The 18,314-nt window shown below is 51.2% G+C and overlaps 2 protein-coding genes across 2 annotated transcripts in view; both read right to left on the reverse strand.

The window, feature by feature from the left end:
• Positions 1-18,314, reverse strand: part of LOC149462960 (NACHT, LRR and PYD domains-containing protein 6-like) — a 580,167-nt gene that overhangs the window by 307,114 nt on the left and 254,739 nt on the right. The window lies entirely within an intron of this gene.
• LOC149462965 (E3 ubiquitin-protein ligase TRIM39-like) lies at positions 1,070-18,025 on the reverse strand. The gene is made up of 2 exons (XM_089676102.1): positions 16,717-18,025; positions 1,070-1,455 (listed from the first exon to the last, which is right to left on the reverse strand). The coding sequence occupies exons 1-2, from the start codon at positions 18,023-18,025 to the stop codon at positions 1,184-1,186; spliced, it is 1,581 nt and encodes a 526-aa protein (XP_089532228.1). The 3' UTR covers positions 1,070-1,183.

Below are 18,314 nucleotides of genomic sequence, written 5' to 3' on the forward strand. Positions count from 1 at the left end.
AACTCTTTGGCTCTGCCCCATCCCCAGACCTTCCAAAATATTTGGGGCCCCAGGCAATGTTACATACTTTAGGTTTCCTGGCAATCCGACATATTCTGTCTCCAGGAGCTGGGACATAGTTGGGAACCTATCCTAGGCAATGTGACATTTTTCTGTCCCCCAGATAATGTGACATATTCGAGGCCCCAGGTCATGTGACATATTCGGTACCCCAGGCAATGTGACGTATTTGGGCCCCAGGGAATTTGATATATTTGGCCCCTGGCTCTCATTGAAGGATTCCATAAAGATGAAGGAACACATTACCCCGCGTTCTCCTTTTCCCTTAATACATCTCATCTTACTCAGCACAGAGCAGAGTGTGAGACCCGGAGCAGCCAATCAGACGGTGTGACTGTTAGCAGCACTGTGATGTAGATCGCTGTTCAGCGTGTTCTCCGGTCTCACCCTCTTTGGCTTCCCCTGTATTCTCCATATTACCAGCCTCATGTATGACATGTCTCTGTAGAATGTTCCCATTGTCAGGAGACACTTCCCGTCCTGCTGACAACATTTAACCAGACAGGAAATCTTCAAAAGGACCGATATATAAAAATCTGACCGGGGCTCTAACCCCTCCCCCACCCCAACCACAACTAAGAAAAAGGTCCTGGCTGCAAGTTTGATCATTTCTTCGTATAGATTGTATGGAATAGGAGGGAGGAACGAGGGAAGAGGAGACCCCATCCTGTTCAATCACAGTGACCGCACTGCACCCTGCACAGAGTGACTACATGTGGGGGAGGGGCAGAGATGAGGAGGAAGGGCAGGAGGAGGTAGATTGCTAAAGTCATATCTGATCATTTTCTGTGTCATAATTACAGAGAAAGTAATATGTCAGATTGTCATGGCATGGATGGAGAGATAGATAGATAGATAGATAGATAGATAGATAGATAGATAGATAGATAGATAGATAGATAGATAGATAATAGATAGATAGATAGATAGATAGATAGATAGATAGATAGATAATAGATAGATAATAGATAGATAGATAGATAGATAGATAGATAGATAGATAGATAGATAGATACATAGATAGATAACTGAAGCCCCACCCACTGCTTTATCCCATTGACTGAACATTCCACCAAATTACATCTCTCCTCCCTGTGACATCACCAATCTCTGGGCGGAGTTCTCACATCTCCTGATTCCCCCCACAGATCTTCATCCAACCTTTCCCTACACCTATCCCAACATGGAGGGGCTTAGTGAAGGTGGTGGTGAAGGTGTGGAGGTGTCGGATTGGGTCACACAGATCATAAAAGGAGATCCTCCCGGCCTCATAATCCAGATATATCCTGACTCTGGTACTGGGGGGACTGGGGGGTAAGGAGATGTTATTACTGTCGTGTCTCACCCCATAACGATCACCATTCCTGTACAAATCCCAGGACTTGTTGTTATATCTAGAGATGAGCGAATCGAAGTATCCGAAGTGGAATTCGAGTCGAATATCGGAAAAATTTCGATTCGTGCCGAATCCGAAAAACAGCCTAATTCGGACGCGCGAATCGAAATTTTTCCGAAAATGGCGGCTGACATGTGCGGCGACGGAGCGGGGATGTCGGGGAAGGCGCGCAGACAAGGCGCGCTGCCCCATAATGCATTCCTCAACGACATGTGATCGCATCAGCCAATCAGCAGCCAGCCAGCCAGCACTGTGTAATGGTCGAGGTATATATAGCGGCCATTTTGGAAATCTTCATTTGCCTGCAGTCATTGAACAGAGGCAGACCGCTCTGTACTAGGGACAGGGACAGAGTTAGGGCCACAGAAACGAGAATTGGGGACAGAGAGAAGTTACTTAGGGACAGAGAACCATTACTCAGGGACACAGACTTGTTAATGAGGGCCACAGAATCGTTATTTAGGGACAAAGAAACGCTAGTTAGGGCCACAGAATTCATACTCAGGGACAGACAGAATTGTTACTCAGTGCCAGAGAATTGTTACTTAGGGCCACAGAAACGTTATTAGGGCCACAGAATTTTTACTCAGGGACAGACAGAATTGTTACTGAGTGCCAGAGAATTGTTACTCAGGGACAGACAGAATTGTTACTGAGTGCCAGAGAATTCTTACTCAGGGCCACAGAATTCATTCTCAGGGACAGACAGAATTGTTACTCAGGGACAGACAGAATTGTTACTGAGTGCCAGAGAATTGTTACTCAGGGACAGACAGAATTGTTACTGAGTGCCAGAGAATTGTTACTCAGGGACAGACAGAATTGTTACTGAGTGCCAGAGAATTGTTACTCAGGGACAGACAGAATTGTTACTGAGTGCCAGAGAATTGTTACTCTCACAGACACAAAATTGTTACTTGCACAGACACAGAATTGTTACTTGCACAGACACACAATTGTTACTCAGGGCCACTGAATTCATACTCAGGGACAGACAGAATTGTTACTGAGTGCCAGAGAATTCTTACTCAGGGCCACAGAATTCATACTCAGGGACAGACAGAATTGTTACTCAGGGACAGACAGAATTGTTACTGAGTGCCAGAGAATTGTTACTCAGGGACAGACAGAATTGTTACTGAGTGCCAGAGAATTCTTACTCAGGGACAGACAGAATTGTTACTGAGTGCCAGAGAATTGTTACTCTCACAGACACAAAATTGTTACTTGCACAGACACAGAATTGTTACTCGCACAGAGACAGAATTGTTACTCAGGGCCACAGAATTCATACTCAGGGACAGACAGAATTGTTACTGAGTGCCAGAGAATTGTTACTCAGGGACAGACAGAATTGTTACTGAGTGCCAGAGAATTGTTACTCTCACAGACACAAAATTGTTACTTGCACAGACACAGAATTGTTACTTGCACAGACACACAATTGTTACTCAGGGCCACAGAATTCATACTCAGGGACAGACAGAATTGTTACTGAGTGCCAGAGAATTCTTACTCAGGGCCACAGAATTCATACTCAGGGACAGACAGAATTGTTACTCAGGGACAGACAGAATTGTTACTGAGTGCCAGAGAATTGTTACTCAGGGACAGACAGAATTGTTACTGAGTGCCAGAGAATTGTTACTCTCACAGACACAAAATTGTTACTTGCACAGACACAGAATTGTTACTTGCACAGACACACAATTGTTACTCAGGGCCACAGAATTCATACTCAGGGACAGACAGAATTGTTACTGAGTGCCAGAGAATTGTTACTCAGGGACAGACAGAATTGTTACTGAGTGCCAGAGAATTGTTACTCTCACAGACACAAAATTGTTACTTGCACAGACACAGAATTGTTACTCGCACAGAGACAGAATTGTTACTCAGGGCCACAGAATTCATACTCAGGGACAGACAGAATTGTTACTGAGTGCCAGAGAATTGTTACTCAGGGAAGACAGAATTGTTACTGAGTGCCAGAGAATTGTTACTCAGGGACAGACAGAATTGTTACTGAGTGCCAGAGAATTGTTACTCTCACAGACACAAAATTGTTACTTGCACAGACACAGAATTGTTACTTGCACAGACACACAATTGTTACTCAGGGCCACAGAATTCATACTCAGGGACAGACAGAATTGTTACTGAGTGCCAGAGAATTCTTACTCAGGGCCACAGAATTCATACTCAGGGACAGACAGAATTGTTACTCAGGGACAGACAGAATTGTTACTGAGTGCCAGAGAATTGTTACTCAGGGACAGACAGAATTGTTACTGAGTGCCAGAGAATTCTTACTCAGGGACAGACAGAATTGTTACTGAGTGCCAGAGAATTGTTACTCTCACAGACACAAAATTGTTACTTGCACAGACACAGAATTGTTACTCGCACAGAGACAGAATTGTTACTCAGGGCCACAGAATTCATACTCAGGGACAGACAGAATTGTTACTGAGTGCCAGAGAATTGTTACTCAGGGACAGACAGAATTGTTACTGAGTGCCAGAGAATTGTTACTCTCACAGACACAAAATTGTTACTTGCACAGACACAGAATTGTTACTTGCACAGACACACAATTGTTACTCAGGGCCACAGAATTCATACTCAGGGACAGACAGAATTGTTACTGAGTGCCAGAGAATTCTTACTCAGGGCCACAGAATTCATACTCAGGGACAGACAGAATTGTTACTCAGGGACAGACAGAATTGTTACTGAGTGCCAGAGAATTGTTACTCAGGGACAGACAGAATTGTTACTGAGTGCCAGAGAATTGTTACTCTCACAGACACAAAATTGTTACTTGCACAGACACAGAATTGTTACTTGCACAGACACACAATTGTTACTCAGGGCCACAGAATTCATACTCAGGGACAGACAGAATTGTTACTGAGTGCCAGAGAATTGTTACTCAGGGACAGACAGAATTGTTACTGAGTGCCAGAGAATTGTTACTCTCACAGACACAAAATTGTTACTTGCACAGACACAGAATTGTTACTCGCACAGAGACAGAATTGTTACTCAGGGCCACAGAATTCATACTCAGGGACAGACAGAATTGTTACTGAGTGCCAGAGAATTGTTACTCAGGGAAGACAGAATTGTTACTGAGTGCCAGAGAATTGTTACTCAGGGACAGACAGAATTGTTACTGAGTGCCAGAGAATTGTTACTCTCACAGACACAAAATTGTTACTTGCACAGACACAGAATTGTTACTCGCACAGAGACAGAATTGTTACTCAGGGCCACAGAATTCATACTCAGGGACAGACAGAATTGTTACTGAGTGCCAGAGAATTGTTACTCAGGGACAGACAGAATTGTTACTGAGTGCCAGAGAATTGTTACTCTCACAGACACAAAATTGTTACTTGCACAGACACAGAATTGTTACTTGCACAGACACACAATTGTTACTGAGTGCCAGAGAATTGTTACTCAGGGACAGACAGAATTGTTACTGAGTGCCAGAGAATTGTTACTCAGGGACAGACAGAATTGTTACTGAGTGCCAGAGAATTGTTACTCAGGGACAGACAGAATTGTTACTGAGTGCCAGAGAATTGTTACTCGCACAGACACAAAATTGTTACTTGCACAGACACAAAATTGTTACTTGCACAGACACAGAATTGTTACTCGCGCAGACACAGAATTGTTACTCAGGGCCACAGAATTCATACTCAGGGACAGACAGAATTGTTACTGAGTGCCAGAGAATTGTTACTCAGGGACAGACAGAATTGTTACTGAGTGCCAGAGAATTGTTACTCAGGGACAGACAGAATTGTTACTGAGTGCCAGAGAATTGTTACTCAGGGACAGACAGAATTGTTACTGAGTGCCAGAGAATTGTTACTCGCACAGACACAAAATTGTTACTTGCACAGACACAGAATTGTTACTCGCACAGACACAGAATTGTTACTCGCACAGACACAGAATTGTTACTCAGGGCCACAGAATTCATACTCAGGGACAGACAGAATTGTTACTGAGTGCCAGAGAATTGTTACTCAGGGACACCTAATCGTTGAATTAAATAGTATGTCAGACAACATGCAGAGGAGTGGCAGAGGAGGCAATGTTTTAGGAGCGAGCAGACGTGGCAGCAGAGGAAGGGGTCGAGGCAGCAGTATTCGCAGCCAGAGGCCAGTGCTCCCGGTGTCATCCAGCGGTCGTGTCTCCACCGACAACCCTGCCGTCATTGATTGGTTGGCTCGGTCGTCTTCCTCTTCCCAGGTCACCTCTGACACCTACAGCCAACGGTCGGTGGGTACGTCAGACACAACCGTTAGTTGGCATGGCCCGGGACCAAGCCCACTGAAATCACGTGTCCTCTACCTGCCCCTGTCCTTTGCTGTTCCCTCACCAAGCGAAGTATCGCATGCTGTGGGCTCAGCCCCACTGTACAGTGAGGAAGAGCTAACAGAGGGCGGTCAGGAACGGGGGGAGACATCGGCCTTTTCAGCAGCCAAGCGAACAAGTACTGGCGAGGAGAGTGGCTCGGTAGCCGGTCTAGAGACAGGTCTGTCTCCTGACCCAGACGCAGCCGAGGGGGCTAGTAGTGAGGCGGAGACCCTACTTGATGATGAGGAGGTTGATCGCACTTGGCAGCCTCGTCGTCATCAGGCAATTTCTTCCGCATCATCAGGAGAAGAGGGTGGCAGCTTGGCAGCGAGCAAAACAGTCGGTGGGTTGCCCAGGAGACAGCAGCAGGGTCGCATCAGTGTCAGTGGAGCCAAACGTCCACGGAGTAGAGCACCAGCTCCACTGCAGCCTACCACCACGGCCAGTAGTGGTGCCGGTGCGCACGGAGGAAGTAGCAGTCAGCCAGTGAAGAGTAGCGGGGGCAAAGTTTCCTACTCGGTGGTGTGGCAATTTTTCCTCAAGCCGCCCGAGGAAGTAAATGTAGCCGTATGTCGACTATGTGGCCAGAAATGCAAGCGTGGCCAGGGGGCCCATGTTGGGACTACAGCGTTGCGTCAGCATATGCAGCGTCACCATTCGGTGGCCTGGGAAAACCGTGATAAACATACGGCGGTTCTGCCTGCCCCAGCCCCCGCTCCATCACCCGCTCCGTTACTTGCTCCGTCACCCGACGTCGTCAATCGCCCTCTATCAGCCAGTCAAGGCTCCAACACCTCTGCTGAGGGGAGTTGTCGCTCATTGGCATCTTCCGCTCGTTCAGATGCTCCTTCTCCTGCTACTCCTCTTCTCGGATTCCGTCAACAGTCTTTCTTGGAATCCGTATCCAAGAGACAACAGTTTGCGAGCACGCACCCGACGGTGCAAAAGCTGAACGTCCTCCTGTCCAAGTTGCTGGTGCTGCAGTCCCTCCCTTTCCAACTGGTGGACTCAGCACCTTTCCGAGAAATGATGGCTTGTGCCGCGCCGCGGTGGAGAGTGCCAAGCCGTCATTTCTTTGCCCAAAAGGCAGTGCCAGCCCTGCATTCACATGTAGAAGAGATGGTGGGCCAGTCTTTGAGCATGTCGGTCTCTGCCAAAGTGCACGGCAGCGCCGACGTGTGGAGCTGTAACTACGGTCAGGGACAGTACATGTCATTTACGGCCCACTGGGTGAACGTGGTGCCGGCACAGCCGCACCAGCAACTTGGACAGGTCACGACGCTTTTGCCTCCACGTTTGCACGTCCTTGGTCCAGCAAGCATGTCCGCCTCTACCACCTCTTTTTCCGCCGTGTCCTCAGCCGCCACCCCCGTGCCAAGTCCCATTACCCGACCGGCATATCACATGTGCAGGGCGCAACGGTGTCACGCTGTGCTGCACCTGGTATGCCTTGGCGAACGTAGTCACACAGGGGAGGAACTGCTGAGTGTAATGAACAGAGAAATCGACAGATGGCTGTCTCCGCACAAACTAAAAATCGGAACCATGTTGACTGACAACGGAAAGAACATGGTGTCTGCTCTGCGTCAAGGAAGGTTGTGCCATGCGCCATGCATGGCTCACGTGTTCAATCTGGTTGTCAAGCGGTTCCTAAAATCCACCATCCCACTGCAAGACATCCTTAAAATGTCACGTAAACTGTGCATGCATTTCAGCCATTCCTACACCGCAAAGAACACCCTCATTGAGCTGCAGCGGCAGAACGGAATTCCACAGCATCGCCTGATCTGCGACGTTGCAACAAGGTGGAATTCAACCCTACACATGTTAGACCGCCTTTACGAGCAGCGAAAGGCCATCACCGATTTCCTGATGTTACAAGCGGATAAAGGTACTCCCCTGTGTAACTTAGATGTCAGCCATTGGCAGCTCATGCGTGACACCTGCCGCTTGCTCAGGCCCTTTGAGGAGGCCACGCTATTCGTGAGTCGGCAGGACTATGGGATGAACGACGTCATTCCTCTGTTGCACGTCCTGGAACAAATGCTGTTAACAATGGCTGGTCAGGGTGCGGTAGACGTGGCGCACAGATCTCAACGCCACATGACCCCTGTGGGGGCAGGACAGGAAGAAGAGGAGGAGGTAGAGGAGGACATTTGTGCTCAGGAATTATTGAGTGAAATGGGTGGTTTTTCCACTCAGCGGACAGGAGTGGAGGAGCAGGAGCATCTGGTAGAGGAGGAGGAGGAGGAGACAGAGGACCCAGACGCACCGTGGTAGTATGCTGTGGAGATGGAGGCAGGGAGTCCCTCGCATTCCTTGGCACAAATGGCCCATAGCATGCTCGGTTGCTTGCGTAGCGACAGCCGAATAATAACCATCAGACAGAGGGATGACTTTTGGCTGTCCACCTTGTTGGACCCTCGCTACCGGTCCAAAATGGTGGCTTTTTTCACACCTGCTGAGAGGGAGGCCAAAATTACGTACTATAAAAACCACCTATGTAGTCAGTTGGTCTCTGCCTTTGTGCGCCATCGTCCATCCTCAGACACTGTGGGCCCTGTGCGCTCGCGTTCCGCTGGCATGGCAGCAGGGGAGGGGTGGGGTGGTAGGAGCAGTGGCAGCTCCACCAGCAGCGGCTGCCTCAGTCTGCAGTCGATGATGAGTAGCTTTCTTCACCAGCGCAGTGAGGAAACTACTAACCAGCCGCAGCAGCAGCAGCAGCATCAGGTGGACCTGGAGCAGGAGCTCAAACAACAGGCTTGGGCCTACTTGGACAGCACCCTGCCAACCGAGGTAGACAATCCCCTTGACTACTGGGCAACGAAACTTGACCTTTGGCCCCAACTAGCTGAATTTGCCCTTGAAAGGCTGTCATGCCCGGCCAGTAGCGTGGCATCGGAGCGCGTGTTTAGTGCGGCAGGAGGTATTGTAACTCCGCGGAGGACACGACTGTCCACCCAAAGTGTGGAGAGACTCACGTTTGTGAAAATGAATCAGGCGTGGATTAGTCTGGATTTCAAACCACCAGTTCCTGACACAACTGACTAAATCCGCCATGAATCATGCCTCAAACATGTGCCACTTTCAGGTCTCCTCACACTGCTGGTGTGTTGAATTTTTTGACATAGGGTGCTGGCAGATTACGGGCCTCCTATAGCTGCTGCCAGGCCCCTAATCTGCCATAGGCCCCTATATACCACCTCCTCCTGCTGCTGCCAGGTCCAGAGTCTCTCATGGGTCCCTGTACGGCCTCCCATTGCTGCTGTCTCCATCGCCACACTCTGCTGCCATGTGCCACTTTCAGGTCTCTTCACACTGCTGGTGTGTTTAATTTTTTGACATAGGGTGCAGGCAGATTACGGGCCTCACATAGCTGCTGCCAGGCCCCTAATCTGCCATGGGCCCCTATATACCACCTCCTCCTGCTGCTGCCAGGTCCAGAGTCTCTCATGGGTCCCTGTACGGCCTCCCATTGCTGCTGTCTCCATCGCCACACTCTGCTGCCATGTGCCACTTTCAGGTCTCTTCACACTGCTGGTGTGTTTAATTTTTTGACATAGGGTGCTGCAAGATAACGGGCCTCACATAGCTGCTGCCAGGCCCCTAATCAGCCATGGGCCCCTATACCGCCTCCTCCTGCTGCTGCCAGGTCCAGAGTCTCTCATGCCATGTGCCACTTTCAGGTCTCTTCACACTGCTGGTGTGTTAAATTTTTTGACATAGGGTGCAGGCAGATTACGGGCCTCACATAGCTGCTGCCAGGCCCCTAATCTGCCATGGGCCCCTATATACCGCCTCCTCATGCTGCTGCCAAGTCCAGAGTCTGTCATGGTCCCTGTACGGCCTCCCATTGCTGCTGTCTCCATCGCCACACTCTGCTGCCATGTGCCACTTTCAGGTCTCTTCACACTGCTGGTGTGTTAAATTTTTTGACATAGGGTGCAGGCAGATTACGGGCCTCACATAGCTGCTGCCAGGCCCCTAATCTGCCATGGGCCCCTATATACCGCCTCCTCATGCTGCTGCCAAGTCCAGAGTCTGTCATGGTCCCTGTACGGCCTCCCATTGCTGCTGTCTCCATCGCCACACTCTGCTGCCATGTGCCACTTTCAGGTCTCTTCACACTGCTGGTGTGTTAAATTTTTTGACATAGGGTGCAGGCAGATTACGGGCCTCACATAGCTGCTGCCAGGCCCCTAATCTGCCATGGGCCCCTATATACCGCCTCCTCATGCTGCTGCCAAGTCCAGAGTCTGTCATGGTCCCTGTACGGCCTCCCATTGCTGCTGTCTCCATCGCCACACTCTGCTGCCATGTGCCACTTTCAGGTCTCTTCACACTGCTGGTGTGTTAAATTTTTTGACATAGGGTGCAGGCAGATTACGGGCCTCACATAGCTGCTGCCAGGCCCCTAATCTGCCATAGGCCCCTATATACCGCCTCCTCATGCTGCTGCCAAGTCCAGAGTCTGTCATGGTCCCTGTACGGCCTCCCATTGCTGCTGTCTCCATCGCCACACTCTGCTGCCATGTGCCACTTTCAGGTCTCTTCACACTGCTGGTGTGTTAAATTTTTTGACATAGGGTGCAGGCAGATTACGGGCCTCACATAGCTGCTGCCAGGCCCCTAATCTGCCATAGGCCCCTATATACCGCCTCCTCATGCTGCTGCCAGGTCCAGAGTCTCTCATGGGTCCCTGTACGGCCTCCCATTGCTGCTGTCTCCATCGCCACACTCTGCTGCCATGTGCCACTTTCAGGTCTCTTCACACTGCTGGTGTGTTTAATTTTTTGACATAGGGTGCAGGCAGATTACGGGCCTCACATAGCTGCTGCCAGGCCCCTAATCTGCCATGGGCCCCTATATACCACCTCCTCCTGCTGCTGCCAGGTCCAGAGTCTCTCATGGGTCCCTGTACGGCCTCCCATTGCTGCTGTCTCCATCGCCACACTCTGCTGCCATGTGCCACTTTCAGGTCTCTTCACACTGCTGGTGTGTTAAATTTTTTGACATAGGGTGCTGCAAGATAACGGGCCTCACATAGCTGCTGCCAGGCCCCTAATCAGCCATGGGCCCCTATACCGCCTCCTCCTGCTGCTGCCAGGTCCAGAGTCTCTCATGCCATGTGCCACTTTCAGGTCTCTTCACACTGCTGGTGTGTTAAATTTTTTGACATAGGGTGCAGGCAGATTACGGGCCTCACATAGCTGCTGCCAGGCCCCTAATCTGCCATGGGCCCCTATATACCGCCTCCTCATGCTGCTGCCAAGTCCAGAGTCTGTCATGGTCCCTGTACGGCCTCCCATTGCTGCTGTCTCCATCGCCACACTCTGCTGCCATGTGCCACTTTCAGGTCTCTTCACACTGCTGGTGTGTTAAATTTTTTGACATAGGGTGCAGGCAGATTACGGGCCTCACATAGCTGCTGCCAGGCCCCTAATCTGCCATGGGCCCCTATATACCGCCTCCTCATGCTGCTGCCAAGTCCAGAGTCTGTCATGGTCCCTGTACGGCCTCCCATTGCTGCTGTCTCCATCGCCACACTCTGCTGCCATGTGCCACTTTCAGGTCTCTTCACACTGCTGGTGTGTTAAATTTTTTGACATAGGGTGCAGGCAGATTACGGGCCTCACATAGCTGCTGCCAGGCCCCTAATCTGCCATGGGCCCCTATATACCGCCTCCTCATGCTGCTGCCAAGTCCAGAGTCTGTCATGGTCCCTGTACGGCCTCCCATTGCTGCTGTCTCCATCGCCACACTCTGCTGCCATGTGCCACTTTCAGGTCTCTTCACACTGCTGGTGTGTTAAATTTTTTGACATAGGGTGCAGGCAGATTACGGGCCTCACATAGCTGCTGCCAGGCCCCTAATCTGCCATGGGCCCCTATATACCGCCTCCTCATGCTGCTGCCAAGTCCAGAGTCTGTCATGGTCCCTGTACGGCCTCCCATTGCTGCTGTCTCCATCGCCACACTCTGCTGCCATGTGCCACTTTCAGGTCTCTTCACACTGCTGGTGTGTTAAATTTTTTGACATAGGGTGCAGGCAGATTACGGGCCTCACATAGCTGCTGCCAGGCCCCTAATCTGCCATGGGCCCCTATATACCGCCTCCTCATGCTGCTGCCAAGTCCAGAGTCTGTCATGGTCCCTGTACGGCCTCCCATTGCTGCTGTCTCCATCGCCACACTCTGCTGCCATGTGCCACTTTCAGGTCTCTTCACACTGCTGGTGTGTTAAATTTTTTGACATAGGGTGCAGGCAGATTACGGGCCTCACATAGCTGCTGCCAGGCCCCTAATCTGCCATAGGCCCCTATATACCGCCTCCTCATGCTGCTGCCAAGTCCAGAGTCTGTCATGGTCCCTGTACGGCCTCCCATTGCTGCTGTCTCCATCGCCACACTCTGCTGCCATGTGCCACTTTCAGGTCTCTTCACACTGCTGGTGTGTTAAATTTTTTGACATAGGGTGCAGGCAGATTACGGGCCTCACATAGCTGCTGCCAGGCCCCTAATCTGCCATGGGCCCCTATATACCACCTCCTCCTGCTGCTGCCAGGTCCAGAGTCTCTCATGGGTCCCTGTACGGCCTCCCATTGCTGCTGTCTCCATCGCCACACTCTGCTGCCATGTGCCACTTTCAGGTCTCTTCACACTGCTGGTGTGTTAAATTTTTTGACATAGGGTGCAGGCAGATTACGGGCCTCACATAGCTGCTGCCAGGCCCCTAATCTGCCATGGGCCCCTATATACCGCCTCCTCCTGCTGCTGCCAAGTCCAGAGTCTGTCATGGTCCCTGTACGGCCTCCCATTGCTGCTGTCTCCATCGCCACACTCTGCTGCCATGTGCCACTTTCAGGTCTCTTCACACTGCTGGTGTGTTAAATTTTTTGACATAGGGTGCAGGCAGATTACGGGCCTCACATAGCTGCTGCCAGGCCCCTAATCTGCCATAGGCCCCTATATACCGCCTCCTCATGCTGCTGCCAAGTCCAGAGTCTGTCATGGTCCCTGTACGGCCTCCCATTGCTGCTGTCTCCATCGCCACACTCTGCTGCCATGTGCCACTTTCAGGTCTCTTCACACTGCTGGTGTGTTAAATTTTTTGACATAGGGTGCAGGCAGATTACGGGCCTCACATAGCTGCTGCCAGGCCCCTAATCTGCCATGGGCCCCTATATACCACCTCCTCCTGCTGCTGCCAGGTCCAGAGTCTCTCATGGGTCCCTGTACGGCCTCCCATTGCTGCTGTCTCCATCGCCACACTCTGCCATGTGCCACTTTCAGGTCTCCTCACACTGCTGGTGTGTTGAATTTTTTGACATAGGGTGCTGGCAGATTACGGGCCTCCTATAGCTGCTGCCAGGCCCCTAATCTGCCATGGGCCCCTATATACCGCCTCCTCATGCTGCTGCCAAGTTCAGAGTCTGTCATGGGTCCCTGTACGGCCTCCCATTGCTGCTGTCTCCATCGCCACACTCTGCCATGTGCCACTTTCAGGTCTCCTCACACTGCTGGTGTGTTGAATTTTTTGACATAGGGTGCTGGCAGATTACGGGCCTCCTATAGCTGCTGCCAGGCCCCTAATCTGCCATAAGCCCCTATATACCGCCTCCTCATGCTGCTGCCAAGTCCAGAGTCTGTCATGGGTCCCTGTACGGCCTCCCATTGCTGCTGTCTCCATCGCCACACTCTGCCATGTGCCACTTTCAGGTCTCCTCACACACTGCTGGTGTGTTGAATTTTTTGACATAGGGTGCTGGCAGATTACGGGCCTCCTATAGCTGCTGCCAGGCCCCTAATCTGCCGTAGGCCCCTATATACCGCCTCCTCATGCTGCTGCCAGGTCCAGAGTCTCTCATGGGTCCCTGTACGGCCTCCCATTGCTGCTGTCTCCATCGCCACACTCTGCCATGTGCCACTTTCAGGTCTCCTCACACTGCTGGTGTGTTCCATTTTTTGTCATAGGGTGCTGGCAGATTATGGGCCTCCCATAACTGCTGCCAGGCCCCTAATCTGCCATGGGCCCCTATACCGACTCCTCATGCTGTGACGTTGCAACAAGGTGGAATTCAACCCTACATATGTTAGACCGCCTTTACGAACAGCAAAAGGCCATCACAGATTTCCTGATGTTAAAAGCAGATAAAGGTACTCCCTGTGTAACTTAGATGTCAGCCATTGGCAGCTCATGCGTGACACCTGCGCTTGCTCAGGCCCTTTGAGGAGGCCACGCTATTCGTGAGTCGGCAGGACTATGGGATGAACGACGTCATTCCTCTGTTGCACGTCCTGGAACAAATGCTGTTAACAATGGCTGGTCAGGGTGCGGTAGACGTGGCGCACAGATCTCAACGCCACATGGCCCCTGTGGGGGCAGGACTGGAAGAAGAGGAGGAGGTAGAGGAGGACATTGGTGCTCAGGAATTATTGAGTGAAATGGGTGGTTTTTCCACTCAGCGGACAGGAGTGGAGGAGCAGGAGCATCTGGTAGAGGAGGAGGAAGAGGAGACAGAGGACCTAGACGCACCGTGGCAGTATGCTGTGGAGATGGAGGCAGGGAGTCCCTCGCATTCCTTGGCACAAATGGCCCATAGCATGCTCGGTTGCTTGCGTAGCGACAGCCGAATAATAACCATCAGACAGAGGGATGACTTTTGGCTGTCCACCTTGTTGGACCCTCGCTACCGTTCAAAAATGGTGGCCTTTTTCACACCTGCTGAGAGGGAGGCCAAAATAACGTACTATAAAAAACACCTATGTAGTCAGCTGGTCTCTGCCTGTCTGCGCCAACGTCCATCCTCAGACACTGTGGGCCCTGTGCGCTCGTGTTCCGCTGCCATGGCAGCAGGGGAGGGGTGGGGTGGTAGGAGCAGTGGCAGCTCCACCAGCAGCGGCTGCCTCAGTCTGCAGTCGATGATGAGTAGCTTTCTTCACCAGCGCAGTGAGGAAACTACTAACCAGCCGCAGCAGCAGCAGCAGCATCAGGTGGACCTGGAGCAGGACCTCAAACAACAGGCTTAGGCCTACTTGGACAGCACCCTGCCAACCGAGGTAGACAATCCCCTTGACTACTGGGCAACGAAACTTGACCTTTGGCCCCAACTAGCTGAATTTGCCCTTGAAAGGCTGTCATGCCCGGCCAGTAGCGTGGCATCGGAGCGCGTGTTTAGTGCGGCAGGAGGTATTGCAACTCCGCGGAGGACACGACTGTCCACCCAAAGTGTGGAGAGACTCACGTTTGTGAAAATGAATCAGGCGTGGATTAGTCTGGATTTCAAACCACCAGTTCCTGACACAACTGACTAAATCCGCCATGAATCATGCCCCAAACATGTGCCACTTTCAGGTCTCCTCACACTGCTGGTGTGTTCCATTTTTTGTCATAGGGTGCTGGCAGATTACGGGCCTCCCATAGCTGCTGCCAGGCCCCTAATCTGCCATGGGCCCCTATACCGCCTCCTCATGCTGCTGCCAAGTCCAGAGTCTCTCATGGGTCCCTGTACGGCCTCCCATTGCTGCTGCCTCCATCGCCACACTCTGCCATGTGCCACTTTCAGGTCTCCTCACACTGCTGGTGTGTTCCATTTTTTGTCATAGGGTGCTGGCAGATTACGGGCCTCCCATAGCTGCTGCCAGGCCCCTAATCTGCCATGGGCCCCTATACCGCCTCCTCATGCTGCTGCCAGGTCCAGAGTCTCTCATGGGTCCCTGTACGGCCTCCCATTGCTGCTGTCTCCATCGCCACACTCTGCCATGTGCCACTTTCAGGTCTCCTCACACTGCTGGTGGGTTCCATTTTTTGTCATAGGGTGCTGGCAGATTACGGGCCTCCCATAGCTGCTGCCAGGCCCGTAATCTGCCATGGGCCCCCGTACCGACTCCTCATGCTGCTGCCAGGCCCGTAATCTGTCATGGGCCACTGTTGTCGCTTGTTGGCATATTCCGCTCGTTCAGATGCTCCTTCTCCTGCTACTCCTCTTCACGGATTCCGTCAGCAGTCTTTCTTGGAATCCGTTTCCAAGAGACAACAGTTTGCGAGCACGCACCCGACGGTGCAGAAGCTGAACGTCCTCCTGTCCAAGTTGCTGCTGCCAGGCTCGTAATCTGTCATGCGCCCCTGTACCGCCTCCTCATGCTGCTGCCAGGTCCAGAGTGTGTCATGGGCCCCCGTACCGACTCCTCATGCTGCTGCCAGGCCCGTAATCTGTCATGGGCCCCTGTACCGCCTCCCCATGCTGCTGCCAGGTCCAGAGTGTGTCATGGGTCCCTGTACGGCCTCCCATTGCTGCTGCCAGGCCCGTAATCTGCCATGGGCCCCTGTACCGACTCCTCATGCTGCTGCCAGGCCCGTAATCTGTCATGGGCCCCTGTACCGCCTCCTCATGCTGCTGCCAGGTCCAGAGTGTGTCATGGGTCCCTGTACGGCCTCCCATTGCTGCTGTCTCTATCGCCACACTCTGCCATGTGCCACTTTCAGGTCTCCTCACACTGCTGGTGGTTTCCATTTTTGTCATAGGGTGCTGTATGGCCTCCCATTGCTGCTGCCTCCACCGCCACACTGTGGCTCCACACTCTGGTTTTGGCCCCGTGACTGCCCAAATGAGTGAAGTGTGCGGTGATTCTAAGATCGACGGCACTCATCTGCATGTCATACTGACTGACAGTATTATTTCTCTTCCCCAGCAGACTCCAAGGGCATTTAAATTAAAGGTACAGTGTTCTGCACTAATATTAAGTCTCTCTGAAGCCTAGAAACACCCTTTTTTAAGTTAAATTCACAGCGAATTTATTCGACTCGAATCGAATATTGTCCACGAATTCGCCGAATCAGTCGAATCGAATTTTTCATTTCTTCGCTCATCTCTAGTTATATCCAATCACTGACTCATCTCCTCTCCTGTCTATACTGGGGTAACACATCCCGACTCCCCAGTCATCTGACCTCCTGACATCCACTTCCAAGTAATGTCTCCCTGAGGAGAAACTCTGACTGCTCAACACCTGAGGACAATCCTGAAATCTCTCTGGTGTTTCTGGACGATCCTGGTTTCTAACTGACAAGGATACAGTTTTCCTGTCATCTGATATATGTAGATAATTATTAGCTGTGTTTCCATCCAGTAATATGTCCTCAGCTCCCTGTATATAGAAATATACATTTACCTCTGTTATTATATCAGATAAACCTGTGTGTAATGTGTGTGATATCCCAGCCACATCCAGCCCCCCTCCATCATGGAGGAGTCCCTCATGTCTCTCTCTGTCCTCATTATTTCCATCCTCAGTATCACACAAGTCACCTGTGTCTGATTCCTGTAGGACAGTCAGTGGATCCGTCATGTTACACAGCTCCTCAATGTCACGCATCTTCCTGGACAGCTCCTCCTTCTTTATTTCCAGATCCCGGATGAAGATGGAGATCCCCTCTGCCCTCCTGGAGATTTCTTTCAGGATTCTCTTCTCCAGGTCCTCCAGACGTCTCCTGAGATCTCTAAACAGGGCAGTGACTCTCTTGGTGTCACCAGCTGATTTATCTTCTACTTTCCTCCTGTGTTTCTGCAGACTCTGGACTCTTTCCTCCATCTCCTCTCTCTTTGTCAGAAGTTTCTGAAGAACATTCCTCAGTGTCTTCTTCTTCTTCTCAGAAGCCTCATCCAGCATCTCCACCTGGTGTCCTCGATGTTCTCCAGCCAAAGTGCAGGACACACAGATACAGGTGTTATCCTCAGTGCAGTAATACTCCAGGATCTTCTTATGGACGGAGCATTTCCTGCTCTCCATGGACAAGGTGGGGTCAGTTAAGATGTGTTCTGGGGACTTTTTGTGGACTCTCAGGTGTTTATCACACAGAGAAACCTCACAGTGTAGACAGGATGTAACAGCAGGTACAGGAGAGTCCACACAGTAAGTACAGAAGACCCCGGACTCCTCTTGATCTGGCTGAGCAGATAGCAACTTCTCCATTATGTTACGCAGTGTTATGTTCCTCTGCAGAGAAGGCCGATCCGGAAACTTCTCTCTGCATTCAGGACAGGAATGTCCTCCAGACCCCCCCTGTGTATCCAGCACACGATCAATACAGACCCGGCAGAAGTTGTGTCCGCATCTCAGGGTTACAGGATCTGTATAAATGTTCAGACAGACGGAACATTCCAGCTCAACTCTCAGATCGGCAAACGCCATCGCTGACAGCAGAAAGAGAAATGAAAGTGAAGGTCTCGGACTTCGGGGAAGAATGCAGTTGGGAGGGTCACATCCTCCTACACAGGGTGAGGCTGGATCCGTGATATTTGATGCAGACAGCAAAGTACAGAAGAGGGAGGATTTTTCATACAGCAGTAAAAATAATAAAAGCAGACATGTGAGCGCTAAAACATGAGCAACTAATGCACCAAAAAGGTAACTAAACAACCTCCAAACTAGTAAGATAAATATAAGTGCAGCGCTGAGATACTGATGACCAGAAATATAA

The sequence above is a fragment of the Staurois parvus genome, unplaced genomic scaffold (assembly GCF_062004578.1).
Source record: "Staurois parvus isolate SC_StPar_1 unplaced genomic scaffold, SC_StPar_1.0 ptg000164l, whole genome shotgun sequence".
Lineage (NCBI taxonomy): Eukaryota > Metazoa > Chordata > Amphibia > Anura > Ranidae > Staurois > Staurois parvus.

Coding starts and splice junctions, on each gene's coding strand:
- LOC149462965 (XM_089676102.1), bottom strand. CDS start 18,025: ATGGCGTTTGCCGATCTGAGAGTTGAGCTGGAATGTTCCGTCTGTCTG. Junction 1,456..16,716: donor AGGAGATGAGTCAGTGATTG/GATATAACTAGA, acceptor CGCTCATCTCTA/GATATAACAACAAGTCCTGG.